Source organism: Bombyx mori, chromosome 14 (genome assembly GCF_030269925.1).
Source record: "Bombyx mori chromosome 14, ASM3026992v2".
NCBI lineage: Eukaryota > Metazoa > Arthropoda > Insecta > Lepidoptera > Bombycidae > Bombyx > Bombyx mori.
Window position 1 is genome coordinate 4,644,153 of NC_085120.1, and position 17,204 is coordinate 4,661,356.

Here is a 17,204-nt window from a genome sequence, read left to right on the forward strand (position 1 = left end):
TTTCATTCAAACTTTGTAGATTCATCGAGGACCGATGACAATACACTAATTTGATAAGATTATTCCATTATTCAATTTCCAAAAAAAATTACCTAAAAAATTAAAAGTAAATAATAGTTTAAAAAAATTAAAAAACTCGCTTTATATAATGCGTGTTTTTTAGTTTTTTTAAACTATTATTAATTAATCTATATATATAAAAGAAAGTCGTGTTAGTTACACTATTTATAACTCAAGAACGGCTGAACTGATTTGGCTGAAAATTGGTGAGGAGGTAGCTTAAAACCAGGAGAAGGACATAGGATACTTTTTATCACGTTCCCATGGGACGTGACATAAAACGCGGCATAGCAAAACGCAACTGATATGGAATAAAAAAACGCAACTGACAGCTAAACATAATATATTTTATGGTTAATTATAGTAGAATTTTGAAGTTGACCGGTTGATGCGTTTGAAACAAACCGTGTGGCGGAACAAAGTTCGCTGGGTCCACTAGTTAATAATAAATCACAATCACCTGTCCAATCATCTTGTAGACTTTCTCTCCCTCGAGGAAGTAGGCGTTGGCGATACAGTTGAGGGCGGCGGAGCGGACCGCATTGTCCCGGTCGCCGATGTGACGCGCGAGCTCGCGGAGTGCGGCGGCGCCCGAGGTCAGCACCGTCGACCCGTACGTCTCCAACAAGTGCCCGATGCACTCCAGGCACTCTGTCGGAATACGACTTTTTAGCGGGAGCTCGAGGAGTGAAGTTGTGTGATTTGTTTTATTTTGTCTTTTGTAGGCAGACGAGCATACGGCCCTGATGGTACCTGATGGTAAGTGGTCACCGTCGCTCATGGACGTCAGCAATGCCGTCACGGCAGAGCCAAGCCGCTGCCTACAATTAAGTACTCTCCGCAAGCTTCGTTTGAAGAAGGATATGTCATACATAGCTCTCAGAAAACATCGTGGAGGGTAGTTCATTCCAAAGCCTGTGTTTCTTCAGGTTTAAATGTGTAATAACGTTGGTTTATTAACTGTTTATCTGTGAAAGTGCACAAATGTGGGAAAATGAAACAAAGCCGCTGGAAGTAACTTCTCGGGTACCTCCAAAAAGTCCAGTGAAAAAATCTCAGTAAGTGACCACCATTTTACTGAGATTATATTTCATCCCATATCATTTCATTTAATTTCACTGTATAATATAATCATTTTTCATAAAAATAAGAATATAAATTATAATAAGACATGACTTAAAGGTCTTAGTAACCAGGTCATAAAATCCCTTAAAAAAAATCTGTCGGAATATGTTGGTTCACGTACAATTGTTGGTACATGATACTGATACCAGATATACTTGTGTTGTGTAAATATAAATTTAGTAACCATTGACTGTGATAGCTATTTAACACCGGGTGGCTCATGACCTTAACCAACTATATTTATACTAGTAACTTTAATTCCTATCTACGCAATATGGTTTTACATCCTATATTTTGTGAATTCTTTTCAATTTAGGACACTTGGGAATTTCTATGAAAATGTATATACATATTTGGAAAACACAGAGAAACATCAAATAAAATTATTAGTAAGAGGATATATTTTTTTACAAGAGTTTAAGTTTTTTATAAGTTATTATAATATAATATGTGCTCACCGGCTCTTTGCCTCGCATTCTTAGATTTGAGTCCCTCCATGAGGTACCCAAACAATTTTGTAACAGAATACACAACGCATATTTGTCTGAAGAGTGCTTTGACTCCGTTGCGCACTGTATCTTTTGGATCCCCCACCTGTTAATAATAAAAAAAAACTTTTTGGATACTTACTATGGGTGAGAGTCAAATGTATTTATCACAAAACACTGCACATTAAACATCTGTTAATGTAGCTTATATTATATTAGATTTTTATTATTTTTTAAACAGTAAAAGTTCAGGAAAGTACTATCTTCTACTTTGTAATTTTTATTTTTATCTACTATCTAAATTTATTTTTTTATTTTTTTATCTACTATCTAAACTATTCGCGACACTTATCAGTGTTTCGATTCACATATTTACGACTTGAATTAGTTATCATCTTGATAGTTTAATCTATAATTTTATGTCATACACAAACAATAGAGCATTGTCAATAATCACTTTTGGGAATTAAACATAATCTCTCTAAGTCTATTTGAAATTTTGTTTTAATTTGTTACTGGCTCTTGTTGATATCATAGTCTGATGCACCTTCAGACATGAGCTTGAAGTTTAAATTCTTCTGTATTCTTCTGCTGTTTCCTGTTCAAACCAGAACACATGTCTGCTTTGAGATTGAAATGATTCTGATATTGTCATTATTTGCCATCTATAGATCAAAGTGCTAGTTCATAGAAATTCTACATTTTTAATGTTCTTCAGGAAAGTATCTAATGTCGATTTACTTAATTTTTTTTAGAATTATGATAAAACTATTTGTTAGATGAATTAAATATTATCAATATTTTTGACAAAATGAACTGACCTTTAACACCAAATAAGGAATAAAACAATTTGCTTCATATTCCGCCATTGTGTAGTCGCAATCTATGAGATGGTGAAATACCATAGACAAGTACTCGAGTCCCTTGAGTATGACTGATGGATTTGTATCGAAAAATCGCAGAGTCAGCCACTTGAGGACCAGGTCCAAGTTGGAAACTAACGCTGGACCATTCTCGTGAAGATCTTCAGATAATGCTTCGATCGCTTTTAGATGATATCTAGCAGGAAAAAAATATGTATACATATTTATGGGCAAAGAAAAATAATACCATATTGCTTCTGTTTCTCAATTGCTTTAGTTTTCCTTTTCTCTTATCTACAAGCTTTGGTGTTATCAATTTCAATGAGTAAACTAGTATTAAAATGAAACATAATAAAAAATAATTTCCGAGTACTAAAGTATTCATATTCATTAATGATATTTCTTTCTTTCACCATAGTTCCAATGATCACCCTTATCAGTCGAAATGTGAAAGGTTAACACAGAACTAATGTTGATGTTAACAATTTCGACGGAATCGGGTTTGTTACACCTCACTGACACCAGATGGCGCAGTTTAGCGACCTTACTAATGGCTGCTTTTGTCAGTGCGAGCGTGTAGTGCGTTTATCCTAGTGCCTCTGTGCTTCAAAATTAAGAAAGTTTGGAAAGAAGTTATCATTAATCAATTTTAGTAATATTTCCCTTAGAAGGAAGCTAAGGAACTTATTCTGTAGACTAATGAAGATGCAATACTAATTACCTTCGATAATCTTATAATAATAATATATCGTAACATATGGACCATCTATCACTAACAAAAAGCAAATTCTTATTTTTACCTGAAATCACTATGAAACATGTTGGCGATAAGTTGTTTATTGAGACCGGCGGTGCCCATTTGATCTTTGAGTAGCTCGAAGAACTCCTCTCGTGGTGTTGTGAAATTCCATTTCAATACTGCTCATAAAAATTATCAATTAATAACTTTTAATTATCAATTAATAACATAAATGTGCTATGCTATGTCTCGTGGAATGATTATCAAAATTAGACTACTCTTAAAATTTTTGCATTTGATATGTGAAATATCATTTTAATTTAATTTACTAAATTATTAATTTTTTTGTTTTTAGTTATTCCTAAAGGACTCGATAAATCATTATAACACGGATTTTCTTTAATACAGTTAATTAATGTTTTAAACTTTTTAAATTATTCAATACCAATAACAAAATTCTGCATTAATAAAACACACATAATTTTATCAGAGTTAGGTAAGAAATAAACAAACCTTTTAGTTTCTGGTCGTCAATAATACGTTGATTCTTGGCATTGTTGTTCGGTAATAGCGGGGAACAATCCTCATCGTCTTTCTTACCGCGACTTGATGCCGACGACGGTTTAACCACCTGGAGAAATTTCAGTTTCAGTGAATAGCACAGAGGTATCTCTTTAACATTGACTAAGATGCATCTACAATCAAAATTGAAGTCGTCATGACGTAAAGGACAATAAGGTTTGTGTTCTCGTAACTACTACTACTCTCCTTAGCCGATTTCGATCACGGCGACCACTTCACACTCCGTTCCTAATATATATATTTTAATTTATTGATGCACAAAACAAATTACAATAATTACAGTCCATATTAGCTAAATCGTACAAGTAGTACCTAGATCTAATCAGGATTGCAATCTAAATAATATGTGCACTCACCAAATCCATATTAATGTACATAGCTTTGGCTATTGAAAACACAATTGAAATTACAAATATTGATAACTAGCCATTGTTAAATAGGATATCCTTCACATATTTGACAAATGCCCGAGTCTAGGTTCAAAGATATCAAGGTTACTGTGACCTTTAGCCAAATCATTTGATCTTATTCCTAAACGATCGTGCACATTGCGGACAGTGTTTGAATTCCACAGGTAATTTTTTAAGGGAAACAAGTACTTACACATGTTCGTGAAAATAATAATTACACTAACCTTTCCTTTACCTACAGGGGCGCTTTTCTTTTCTGCTTCTTTCTTCATTGCCCCTCCGGTCTTAACTCCCTTGGTCTCCTCCTTCTTGGTTTTGGTTGGTAACGGTTGAATTGGCAAATTTGGACGAGCTTTGTCTAATGCTGCCAGAACTACTGTTTTGGAGCCGGGCTGTTGAAATAACAATTTATTTACGAACTATTATTAATCTTAATCAGTGTGATTTCAGTTTTCTTTATTTTCATATTATTATGTTTCATATCTGCTTTTTTTTTATCTTAATCTTAAAATCTCTACGTATGTTTAGAATATCCAGGGAAATAACAAAATAAATTAATTACTTTCATATATGCATAATTCATGATAAGCGAACAAAAGATAAGAAACGGAAAAACGCAATTGCAGTTGCATTACAGCATAATTATATTGATTATCTATTTCCCAATAGTCTATTTGCAGCACTCCATTATCAGTAATTTAGAGTTTAAAAAATTTACTCATGCGCTGGACCATTTTATCTAATTATTATCTTGTAGTTAGAAATTACAAAATCTGTATCTGTACTAATATATAAATCTACAGTGATTTTTACAGATATTTCGTTATAACTACCATGCATCCGATTGACTTGAAAATTGGTATCCATGTAGAAAATACATGTACTTAATGGATAGGCTAATATTTATATGAGTGTTGGACTCCCTAATAATAACGACAATAAATAATAATGTTAATTTTAAATGCCCAGCGAAGCGGGCGAATACGGCTAGTATACTAGCAAAACTAAACTCTAACCTTCAATTTTTCAAGCTGCTTGTGCATCGCTTCGTATCCCAAATGCAACATGAACGGGAAAACGCAGTCCCCTGCGGCTTTCCGCACGTCCGCCGCCCGGTCCTCTATACACGCGAATAGCGTCCCCACACACACTGAGAGCTCTTCTCTTGGAAATGATTTGGCAGGTACTAAAATAGAAACGATTTCATAATCAATACTGGTGGTAGGGTAGGATCTCTTGTAAGTCCGCACGGGTAGGTACCACCGCCCCGCCTATTTCCGCCGTGAAGCAGTAATGCATTTCGACCCGAAGGATGGGGCAGCCGTTGTAACTATACTTAGAACGTATACCTCAAGGTGGGTGGCGCATTTACGTTATATATTTGTAAATATCGGTCGGTAGGCAACGGCTTGGCTCTGCCTGTGGCATTGCTGAAGTCCATGGGCGACGATAGCCACTCACCATCAGGTGGGCCGTATGCTCGTCTTGCTAGTCTGCCTATAAGGGAAATAAAAATAAAAAAAAGAAATGTCTATGGGCTCCAGTAACCACTTAAAACCAGGTGAGCTGCGAACTCGTCCACCATCTAAGCATTAAAAAAAATTGATAATGATAGTATATTAAAATCTTCTGATACGAGAGGCTTCCAAGATCAATGGTCCTCACCATTAGGCAGGTGTTCAGCGAGCCACTGCAGCAGCGAGGCCCTGAGTACAGGCGAGCCCGCCTTCAGCGCGTCGAACAGCATCTCCCCGTCGAGCGGCGCGGCGGGCCCGGCCTCGCGGCACCACGCCTCCACGCACGACACCGCCGCCGCGCGGATCCACTGCTTGTTGTCGCCCAGGGCTGCAAGTTCAAAATCAACAATCACATATGTGGCGGGTAGCCATCACAGAACACAAGATATTTGACAGATGCCTGAATCTCGCTTACGACATTTTCAAGATAAGCTCGCATATATACAAGTTCCAAACAACAACATTCGGATATCCATTAACGGTGTTTTTAGGTACCACAAGCACCGGTCACCGTCCTCGTTGAACCCGTCGCTTGCGACGAAGGGCTCGACGAGCGAATAAACCCATAGACACAGACCACTAAGTTTCTCGCCGGATCTTCTCAGTGGGTTGCGTTTCCGATCCTGTGGTAAATTCTGCGAAGCACTGCTCTTGCTAGGGTCAGTGTTAACAACACTCCGGTTCGAGCCTCATGAGCTCACTTACATACGTTAGAGCGAAGCTGAAATAGCCTCTCAAGGCTATCAGCATAGGTAGGAACAAAAAAAACATTTGGGCCTTCGGTCTACCAAAAAAATATCACCCGCTCGGTGGAAGATCTTCCCTTTGTCGTTTAAGCCTCCCACACCATACATACATCTATCTAAACGTGCTTCGAATTTGTGATCAGGCGTATTCTTTAGTAATCAACGTTTTGAGGTTTCAAACGGTTATTTTTATTTTAGTTATTTTCTAATCTCAAGTGTGGGTAACTTTTCAAGCTCGTGGTCAAAATAAGCTTTTGTCCTAATTGCCGCTATATATAATCTCTGAGTTCTGGCCTCCCTTGCGTTAAGCAACGGCACTATGGTGATCTATTATAAATTATAGAAGAGCGACGGTGGTTACTGACGGACAAGTGGAGCACAGTCTCGAATGTGGCTAAGAGATAAAAATACAGTAATGTAAAATCAAAAAAATTAAATGTTTTCTTTGATTTACATTCTTCCTTTATAAAAAGAAACCACAAATACACATGAAAGATTACAAAATTGAAAATTCTATTTAAAGCGATTTAATTCATGTTAATATTTCTTGTCCCAATTCTATATTCAAACTTGTTTTGCGGGTAAATGATAAATATTATTGAAAAAAATACAGTATTAAAAAAATAATTAAAAAAACAGTAAATTCAAGAGGTTTGATAGCCAAATTAAAGTACTTCCACAATACATATATCAGATTTTACTACATTCTCTTAGTTCATAACTTTTAGTTTTATAAAACAAGACATTAACAAACTACTGCAACTTCAAATTTATAAATGCATTATAGAATTTGTGAAGAAAACAAAGAAATCAATTTACCTTGAAAGAATGCCGGGAAGAATGTCCTTACGTGCTGTTTGCACTTAGGGCCCATCGCTGTGGCCAGCGCCTCGCATATATTGAGAGCGGTCTGTGCTAGTTTGGAGTTGGAGTCCAGCAGGCGGGCGACCAGGGCCGGCGGCAACTCGCCCAGACTCGGTTTTATTGGCGATGAATTCGTTATTATTGCCTTCACTTTGTCTAAAGCTTCGTTACGAACCTAAGTGTTGAACATTCAAAATTAATACCAATGTTTTTATATTGAAACTTAACAATAAAAATAAAAACAGACAGTATCCAATAAAAGCAGTCACCGAAGTCCCGATGACAACACAGGTTGCTGCCACTTCCAGTTATATTTTACTATATTTTTCTTTTACATATGTTAAGATTTTTCTGTCCTCCATTTATTTAGCTTTTTAAATTAGTCTATTTATTGAAGATTATTTTTAACATGCTCAGGAGTTATTTTTGTAATACTCATCAGAAATACTCATCATATTGTAATGTGTCGTCAGTTACTGTTTAACTTAAAATACTTTTATCATTAAGCGACACTTCGACATCGATGTCGTAGCCACGACCAAATAAATATGTCAATATGCCAGATGTCTTTTACCCCAAAAATCTCTTAAACTGTAAAAAAAAACTCATTTTTTTTATTAATCACCTTCCAGTTCTTATCATTCATTTCGGCCACAAGCGCCTCCGTGATGAGGGGCGCGATGTCCGTCCGCGGCCGCGAGTCCTCGGCGGGGGCCGGCTCGTCCTCAGTCGCGTCTTCGTATACTTCTTCTAGGTCCTCGCCCATCGACACTTTGCTGGCGGACTATTATTATAATAAAAAATATATCTATTAAAATGTTATAAATTTGAAAAAATATACCATATTGAATTAATCTCCTGATAATGATACAATTATTTATTTGAACTTCTATCTTCATAAATGAATAGCTGTTCGTTAGTCTCGTTAAAATTCCAGAACGGCTGGACCGATTTCGCTAATTTTGGTCTTGAATTATTTATGGAAGTCCAGAGAAGGTTTAAAGGGAAGGTTTAAATAAATATGAAAATGCTCGGAATTAAATACAATTAACAATTTTGTTTTTCCTTTGATGTGTCCCCCGTCGGACGCATTTCTTTTGTTTGTTTTAAGTTTATTTTATACAAAGGTCTTTTATTTCTCGATTGAGGTACTAAGAAGTCTGCCGGGTCAGCTAGCGTTAAATATAAACCTAAAATGCATTCACAGCATTTTCAAGACGATTTATACTCGGAATAAACCTCATCACCGACAAAAACGTGGCCTGAACGACTTTGTCGTTATGTTAACTGTGAAGTCGTCGTGGCTTAAAGGATAAGACGTTCGGTGCATTCATGTTGAGCGATGCACCGGTGTTCGAATCCCGCGGGCGGGTACCAATTTTTCTAATAAAATACGTATTTAACAAATGTTCACGATTGACTTCCACAGTGAAGGAATAACATCGTTTAACAAAAATCAAACCCGCAAAATTATAATTAGCGTAATTACTGGTGGTAGAATATCTTGTAAGTGAGTGCGCACGGGTAGGTACCGCCTATTTTTGCCGTGAAGCAGTAATGCGTTTCGGTTTGAAGGATGGAGCAGCCGTTGTAACTATACCGAGACTTTAGAACTCATATCTCAAAGTGGGGGCTCCGGTAACCACTTAACACTAGATGGGCCGTGAGCTCATCCACCATTCTATGCAAAAAAAAAACTTGGAGGAAAGATTGACGCTTGTAGTAGGAAAGAGTAATAAGTGTTTGCTAAGCTACCTTGGTGACACTGCCGACCTGCCTGGTGGGGGTCGGAGGCGTGCTGTTGGCGTACTTGTCGAGCTCCAGGCTGATGAGCTGCTTGGTGGCCGGCTTCTCGCTGTCGAAGTGTCCGATGAGCGCGGGGCCCACGTACAGCGACAACACTCCCAGGAAGTTCACTACCGAAGTGCGGACATTGGGGTTCGTGGCCGACAGAGCCTTCTTCGAGTGCGCAACTATCGACTTTATGTTCATACTGCGAAAACATTTAACATAATCTTATTTCAGTTATTTGAGTGTTAATTATTAAATTTTTTACTAGTTGACCCGGCAGACTTCGTAGTGCCTCAATAGATAAATAAAAGACGTGAACTTATGTATAAAATAAACTTAAAACAAACAAAAGGAATCCGTCCGACGGGAGACACATCAAAGGAAAAACAAATTTGTTATTTTTATTTAATTCCGAGCATTTTCATATTTATCTACCTTTTAAACCTTCTCTGGATTTCCACAAATAATTCAAGACCAAAATTAGCCAAATCGGTCCAGCCGTTCTCGAGTTTTAGCGAGACTAACGAACAGTAATTCATTTGTATATATATAGATAGATAGAAGATAGATAAAAGATAAATAGAGAATAGATATACAAATTATATTTATTATAATTATATTATTTTATCTTAAAACGACTACTTTGTATAATACTGATGATGAACTCACTTGAATCCAAACTCTTTGATTGCATTAGACATCCAGTTGAATATTTCGGACTGAACTTTGGGATTCTTCTGAGAGTCCATAGCGAAAGTCAATCCTTCGTTTAAGACATGTTCGAGGCCGCACGACTCCGCCAGGGAGGTCAGACAATCGGCTGACAGAGCAGAGCAGGAACTCTCGCCCAATTTCGTGACTACATCTTGGAGAATGAAATCTGCGGCAGTTCTGTAAGTTGTTTGATGTTAATATTCTTTGTAGTCTTTGTGTAATTTAAAGTGCTTCACAAATTCACTTTGTTATTTATTATATTATAGTATTACATATTTGTATTTCAATTTGTTTATCAAATTTTATTAATATTCCAATCTATTATGGGAAAGTTAGCCTTATTTTATAATGGACAATTTCATTTACTGTATTCCTTACACTATAGTGGCAACACAATTTTTTTTATGTAAAAACCATTTTATTTACCCAATTACTTTACTTATTTAATAAATTCAACTTACGTGGAAATCGGAAAATTCTCTGTAATGTACTTGCATACTTCTAATCTTGCTTTGAGAACCTGTACATTAGTGTCTTTGAGACCTGGTTTTTTGTTCAATATACGATACAGTACTTGGGCTGTGGCGTCGTTTGTAGATAAGCTTTGTACTGTAGAGTAATAAGACTGGACAGCTGACAGACGAGTCTTCCAATTGCTGTCTCCAAGACCTGATGGTACGACACAATAACAATATAGAGCGATACAGACTTGCTGATACTGATAATATTAATTAATAGGAGTAATAATTATAGTTGTGTACCTTTTTTTAGTGCTATGGTGGTTGGACAAGCTCACGGCTCGGCTGCTGTTAAGTGGTTACCGGTTATCTATGTGATATGCATCCTATGTCTCAGTTTTATAGTACAATTTTTTATAATATAATTTCCTCATGATTGTACTATGATCTTCATGTATCGAATCGAATTAAGGGTAGTGTAATCATTATTTAGCAAAACAAACAAACTTACCACTAATAACATCAGGGTTAAGTAGTTGTTCAGCGCGTGCGTCTATTTCTTCAGAAGACAGTTCTTGTTCCCTCGGAGGACTGATCTGACCTCGTCCTGCTACGGGCTTCTTTGTGGCAGCACTGCTCTTTTTTACGGCTGTATTAAGACATTCTCAATAATAATAAATAGATTAGTTGTCATACTTCAGTTACGTTATGAAAAACGAAAACTATAAATACTCCAATTGACTTTTGGAAATACAGCTGCTAATGACTACTGTTAACCATCTTGGTTCTGTAATGTAGATACAGAATACAGATCCTGGTCTTTAAAACGTCAGATTCAAATATTCTTCGGTTTTTGGGAGTCGTAAACACAATTGAATGAAGATGAGCATGAAGATGGTACGCCTTTGCAAGACTTAGGGGCAGTGACGAGGAGATGGCGCAACTACTGCGAGAATCTTTATAGAAACTCACATGAATGCAACTCACCACAAGATACAACAAATTGGTGCGAGTTAACGCTAGAACCACCCATCCTTGAATCAGAGATCACGGCTGCTATAGACGCGCTTAAATACAGGAAAGCCCCTGGTCCAGATCGTGTTACATCGGAAATAATAAAAGTCATGGGTCCTAAAGCCGTAAAAGTCCTACACAGAATTTGCGACAACATCTGGCGAACTGGAAGATGTCCTTCAGACTGGACTAAGTCGATCATATTACCTCTTCACAAAAAAGGGATCCACTTTTTTTTTTTTTTTTTATTGCTTGGATGAGTGGACGAGCTCACAGCCCACCTGGTGTTAAGTGGTTACTGGGGCCCATAGACATCTACAACGTAAATGCGCCACCCACCTTGAGATATAAGTTGTAAGGTCTCAATTATAGTTACAACGGCTGCCCCACCCTTCAAACCGAAACGCATTACTGCTTCACGGCAGAAATAGGCAGGGTGGTGGTACCTACCCGTGCGGACTCACAAGAGGTCCTACCACCAGTAAATATTATAACTAAAATTATCTAAGTGCGATAATAATAGAACCCTTGCACTGATATCACATGCCAGCAAAGTGATGTTACATGTCATCAATAACAGGATTCGATACTATCTGAACTGGCAAATACCACAGGAACAGGCGGGTTTTGTAAAGGGCAAAGGAACCCTTGAGCAAATTCTAAATATTCGCCAATTGATCGAAAAGGCCTACGAGTTCAACACACCCACCATCTTTTGCTTTATCGACTACAGTAAAGCCTTTGACTGTGTTGTGTGGTCGGACCTATGGAAGGTACTTAGTGAACTGAGAGTACCTCTACACCTCGTTGCCCTCATCCGCTCTCTATACCTGGACAATCAAGGAATGGTAAAGGTCGAGAACTGCACATCAGAGCTTTTTGGTTTCGGTAAAGGGGTAAGATAGGGATGTATCCTGTCCCCTATTCTCTTTAACGCCTATGGAGAGTACATAATAAGGCGGGCATGTGAAGGTATGGGAAGCCGGAGTCACAATAGGTGGCACTAAAATAAGCAACCTCCGCTACGCAGATGACACCACACTTCTTGCTGCAAGTGAAGTCGAGATGGTGAACCTCCTTGCTCGGATCGAGAACATCAGTTTGCTGTTGGGTCTAAAAGTCAATCACAGCAAAACCAAAGTGTTGATTGTGGATCGAACCAACAGCCTTGAACTAACGGGAACGCTGAACCTTGACATCGTGAGCGACTTCGTCTACCTAGGATCTAACATTAATAACACAGGATCATGCGAAAAAGAGATAAGGAGACGTATAGGAATGGCCAAAAATGCAATGTCCCAGCTGCATAAGATATGGAGAGAACGTAACATCACGCGAAAAACTAAAACCAAATTGGTGAGTTCGCTAGTTTTCTCCATATTCAGTTATGGCGCGGAGACCTGGACAATGAAGAAGGCCGACAGAGACCGAATAGACGCTTATGAAATGTGATGTTGGAGAAAAATGCTACAGATTCCATGGACCGCCTTTCGCACCAACGTGTCTATTCTGAGAGAGCTTCATATCAAAGCCAGACTTTCCACTATATGCCTTCGTAGGGTGCTGGAATTCTTCGGACATATTGCTCGTAAAGAGGGTCACAATCGTGAACAGCTGATGGTGACAGAAAAGGTAGATGGCAAACGTCCTAGAGGACGCAGTCCCACGAGATGTTCGGACCAAATACGATCTTCTCTAAGCATCAATTTCCACAATGCCCTTCATGAAGCAAAGGATCGTAGCAGATGGAATGAAATCGTACGGGAGAAACTGATGCAGCGGGGGAGTCTCGACCCTCAGTAATGAGGAAAACGACGCGAGGAGGAAACATAATTAAGACTAGTTTTTGTCATTATGTTGTTTCCGAAAATTTTCTTTATCTTTAAAGTATTCGAGATTAAGGCGTAAAAGTACTTATAATTATAAGACTAATTTTGAGATTTAATCTCGCATTTTTTATTTGTTATTTGTTTGTTGTTGTTTTATGCTGTTTCCGAAAATTTTCTTTATCTTTAAAGTATTCGAGATTAAGGCGTAAAAGTTCTTATAATTATGACTACTATTGTATGCTTATTGACATACTGTTTACTTTTAAGGATAATTTTAATTGTTTGGATAACTAGAAAGCGTCTCGGTTAACAAATGTTTGATTCATTTGAAACATTACAACAGTGAGTGATGCGTTCAAGTTATTACAGGGAGTACAAATAAAATATTAATTACTATTTGCAGTTTGAAACTTACCTGAGGCTGGTCGCTTAACAAGTTTGGGCTGGGAGGAACCAGCTGTCTTGGTGTCTTTTGCAACAGGAGCTGATTTTGGTTTAGCTTCTTTTGGCGCTGTTAGTTTTACTTGAATAACAGCCTACAATATAAATATATTAATTATATCATAAATGCATAATTTATATTCCACATAATAGAACAACGACAAATATAATTTTTCTGGACCCGAATTGTATTATTTCATATTTACCTTATCTGCAAATTCCTTGATCTTCTGTTCCTTCAGGTTGTCCAACTTTCCAATATGCGGTGCTATGTTCTTCTCGCCCACCAGTTTAGTGGCCGTGCCTAGAGCTTCTGCAGCCGCGTCTCTTACAGCTGGATCTATTTGTAATCGATTATATTTTTTATAATTAGTAGACCATTATCATAATATTCTGAGTAAACATCATCAAACAAGTCTGGACAGGATGTCTACACATAGAGCTCCACTCATGTGTCCTTCGAGCACGATTTGACAGATTCATTCGCGAAGCAGCTGCTCTTGAGTTGTTAAGTCTCCTTTGGAGGCGCTCAGGCAGCTGTTAGCAAATACCCACCCTTCCGGGCTGAGCTTTTGCAACACCTTCGTCCACACATCCTGGTGAAACTGGAAGGCCTCAGGGCCACCAGTAACCCCTCATTCATAAAAAAAGTTAGAGCACAGTATCTATACACTGTTAGACGTCACTCATAAACTATCAAAGGGACAGTAAACTATAAAACTCACCAGCGCTCTCCAATAGTTTTAATAAGCCTGCCACATAGGCCTTTAAGAGTTTCTTATTAAAAGCGGCAGGCTGAGTGTGGCACAGCGCGCGAGCCAAGAACAGGGCGCTCTCGGCCTTTATAGACGGGTTCTTATTGTCAAACGCAGCTAGCATGTCTTCCATTATTACTTCCAGATTGGTCTGAAAAATTGTAAATTTTTGTATTGTTTGTTCATTCATTCAATCAGTAATAATATACTATCCATATTTATTACATTAAATTCTGTTAGAAGATCGAATTTACTACCAACTTGTATTGTTCCATCATTACATTTAATTTTGGGTAGTTAAAGTAATCATCGAGTGATTCTATCAAATGTTTTCTTCGATTTCCACAAGACATACAAATTAAAACTACTTTTACGGTACACCACAAGGCCTGTAAAGTTATCGAAATAATAAAATGACCATGATATACGCAAGATTAAATCACAAAAGTGGTTTTAATCATAATTTGTAACATCTATACTAATATATAAATCTAGCGGTTTTAACGGATGTTCTGTTATAACTACTGAACCATGCATCCAATTGACTTGAAACTTGGTAGTCATGTAGAAAATACGTGTACTTAACGGATATGATAATATTTATACGAATGTTGGACTCCCTACACCAGTTGCGGGGGCGTTAATGATGAGAATCTTTGTGGGGGTGAGAAATAATAATTTTAAGTAGTGGTCCCCGCAGTAGTCGAAATTCGACAATAATTAATTGAAATTATAAGTTTGAACATTCTTATTGGTTCTATTGTCAAAGATTATTATACTACTATAATCACATATTTCACCAAGACTACACTTTACACTTATTATTAAAGACAAACAATATTCAATCTATTCTCAATTTTACCACAGACTTTAAAGAATAACAAAAGTTTCACAATTGACAATTTAGAAAGAGTATATTTATCACTGAAGTATGAAACCAATGGAAATGAATAAATAATGTACAACCCAAAACAGACGGCTGAACTGACGTGACAATGACATTTGGTGCGCTAAGCATGGCAGATTTTCGGCCTCATTAGACATTTACGTATATTCATGTTTCATTTTATGTACGCACTGAAATGCTGTTATATTGTTTTCCTGCGAGTTACAGTGCTGAGTGAGAAAGAGATAGATATATGTTTGTGTGTGCCTTCAAAATGGGTGCTATTTGCAATTGTACGTACGTATAGAACAATATGTCGCGTCCCTACTTTAAAGGTCTATGATATTTATACATATGTGTTGTGTCAAATACACGTTAGTGTGTGTAATGTTTTCTTAATCCTAATGTATTGTTTTTAAAAATATTAGCATTCTGCACTTCTTCTCTATATTCTATATAAGTGTGGGAAATTTCATACTCGTCCGTCCAAGAAATTTTCGTAAAAAGGGACACAAAGTTTTTGCTTCACGTATTAATATATAGATTTTAAATGCCCAGCGAAGCGGACGGGTATAGCTAGTAGTCTATATATTCAGATGAGTGCGGACTCACGGAAGGGTAGATGGCGTCGATGGCCTCCCGCAGCGCCGCGACAACGTTCGGCTTCTTCTCTTTAAACTTCTCGAGGATGGCCTGCACGCAGGGCGCGGCGTAGGGCTGGAAGCGGGCCCGCAGCCCCGCCGCCACGCCGCCCAGCAGCCGCCCGCCCGACGCCACTAGCATCACGTTCGCGTCTTTCGCGATCACCTGATGAGAGGACCTCTTATGAGTCCGCGCGGGTACGTACCAACGCCTTACCTATTTCTGCCGTGAAGCAGTAATGCGTTTCGGTTTGAAGGACGGGGCAGCCGTTGTAACTATACTTGAGACCTTAGAACCTATATCTCAAGGTGAGTGGTTTATTTACGTCGTAGATGTGTATGGGCTCCAGTAACCATTTAACACCAGGTGGGCTGTGAGCTTGTCCACCCATCTAAACAATAAATAAAAAAACACGTGCTTAATGACGCAACAATGACATGCTACCGTTTAGATAGCCGACGTGGAGTACCAGGTATTGCAGTGAACACCAACATCTACGGACTAGCACTGCTACATTCACATTGATTAGGTAGCTATATTATTATTATTATTTTTTTGTTTGTTTCCCCACTAAAGTCATGTTGAACGGTATCGAAAGTGGATTGAAGATAAAATAAAAATAAAAATAACCATAAAAATCCAAAAAAGAGGTCCAGGTGGCAAGACCCTGAGTGGGTGTGAATAAAAATTAAAAATGCTAGTGAAAATACAAAAAATACCAATACGGCAAATAAATCTTTCCTCAGCTATATCACGATAATTACGCGTGAGCGAAGAATATTAAAGCATATGTGTTAATCTATTAGTACAATTAACTGGGAGTATAGTTAGTACTTTCCTACTTTCTATGAGAGTAAATAGCGAAACCAAACTTTCTGTCCCAGTGCGATATAAATACCTTCTTGAGTGCTCTGACAAGATCAGCATAATCCCCAGGCTCCAACTTGGGAGCAGTTTTCAGCAATGCCTCTAGAGCATCAAGTGCTTCTTTTCTATCTTTCCATTTCTTGGCTTCCAATTTATCATAGAAGTCTTTAGGTAGTTTGGATAGAATCTCGACAGGATCCAATAGATCGAATGGATCCACATCTGTGCAGTCTCCACCTCCAGTATCTGCATCCTCGTCTTCGGCACCGCCTGACAAAAACATAATAATATACTGATGATAAATGATTTTTGGAACGAAGTTCCTTACGGCAGGCTTGGAGGGATAGGGATTTTGCTGCGCGACCGAACTGAAAAAAATGTGATAGTAAACCGTAAGAAAAAATCCGTGGAAA

At 37.8% G+C, this 17,204-nt stretch overlaps 1 protein-coding gene across 3 annotated transcripts in view; it reads right to left on the bottom strand.

Moving 5' to 3' along the window:
• The window catches only part of LOC101745477 (protein mini spindles), a 43,372-nt gene that overhangs the window by 15,313 nt on the left and 10,855 nt on the right, over positions 1-17,204 (bottom strand). For 2 of the 3 annotated variants that reach the window (XM_012691332.4, XM_012691333.4), the window contains exons 6-24: positions 16,823-17,061; positions 15,895-16,089; positions 14,367-14,547; positions 13,848-13,981; positions 13,616-13,736; positions 10,869-11,006; positions 10,361-10,568; positions 9,855-10,076; positions 9,150-9,387; positions 8,020-8,178; positions 7,350-7,569; positions 5,933-6,112; positions 5,284-5,453; positions 4,492-4,659; positions 3,789-3,906; positions 3,337-3,454; positions 2,495-2,732; positions 1,644-1,779; positions 521-711 (exon numbers count right to left, since the gene is read on the bottom strand). In XM_012691332.4, the coding sequence (XP_012546786.2) occupies positions 521-711; positions 1,644-1,779; positions 2,495-2,732; positions 3,337-3,454; positions 3,789-3,906; positions 4,492-4,659; positions 5,284-5,453; positions 5,933-6,112; positions 7,350-7,569; positions 8,020-8,178; positions 9,150-9,387; positions 9,855-10,076; positions 10,361-10,568; positions 10,869-11,006; positions 13,616-13,736; positions 13,848-13,981; positions 14,367-14,547; positions 15,895-16,089; positions 16,823-17,061 (3,374 nt within the window). Of the gene's footprint in view, positions 1-520; positions 712-1,643; positions 1,780-2,494; positions 2,733-3,336; positions 3,455-3,788; positions 3,907-4,491; positions 4,660-5,283; positions 5,454-5,932; positions 6,113-7,349; positions 7,570-8,019; positions 8,179-9,149; positions 9,388-9,854; positions 10,077-10,360; positions 10,569-10,868; positions 11,007-13,615; positions 13,737-13,847; positions 13,982-14,366; positions 14,548-14,621; positions 14,768-15,894; positions 16,090-16,822; positions 17,062-17,204 lie in introns of those variants that run through there. The other variant, XM_062672017.1, reaches the window with a different exon arrangement.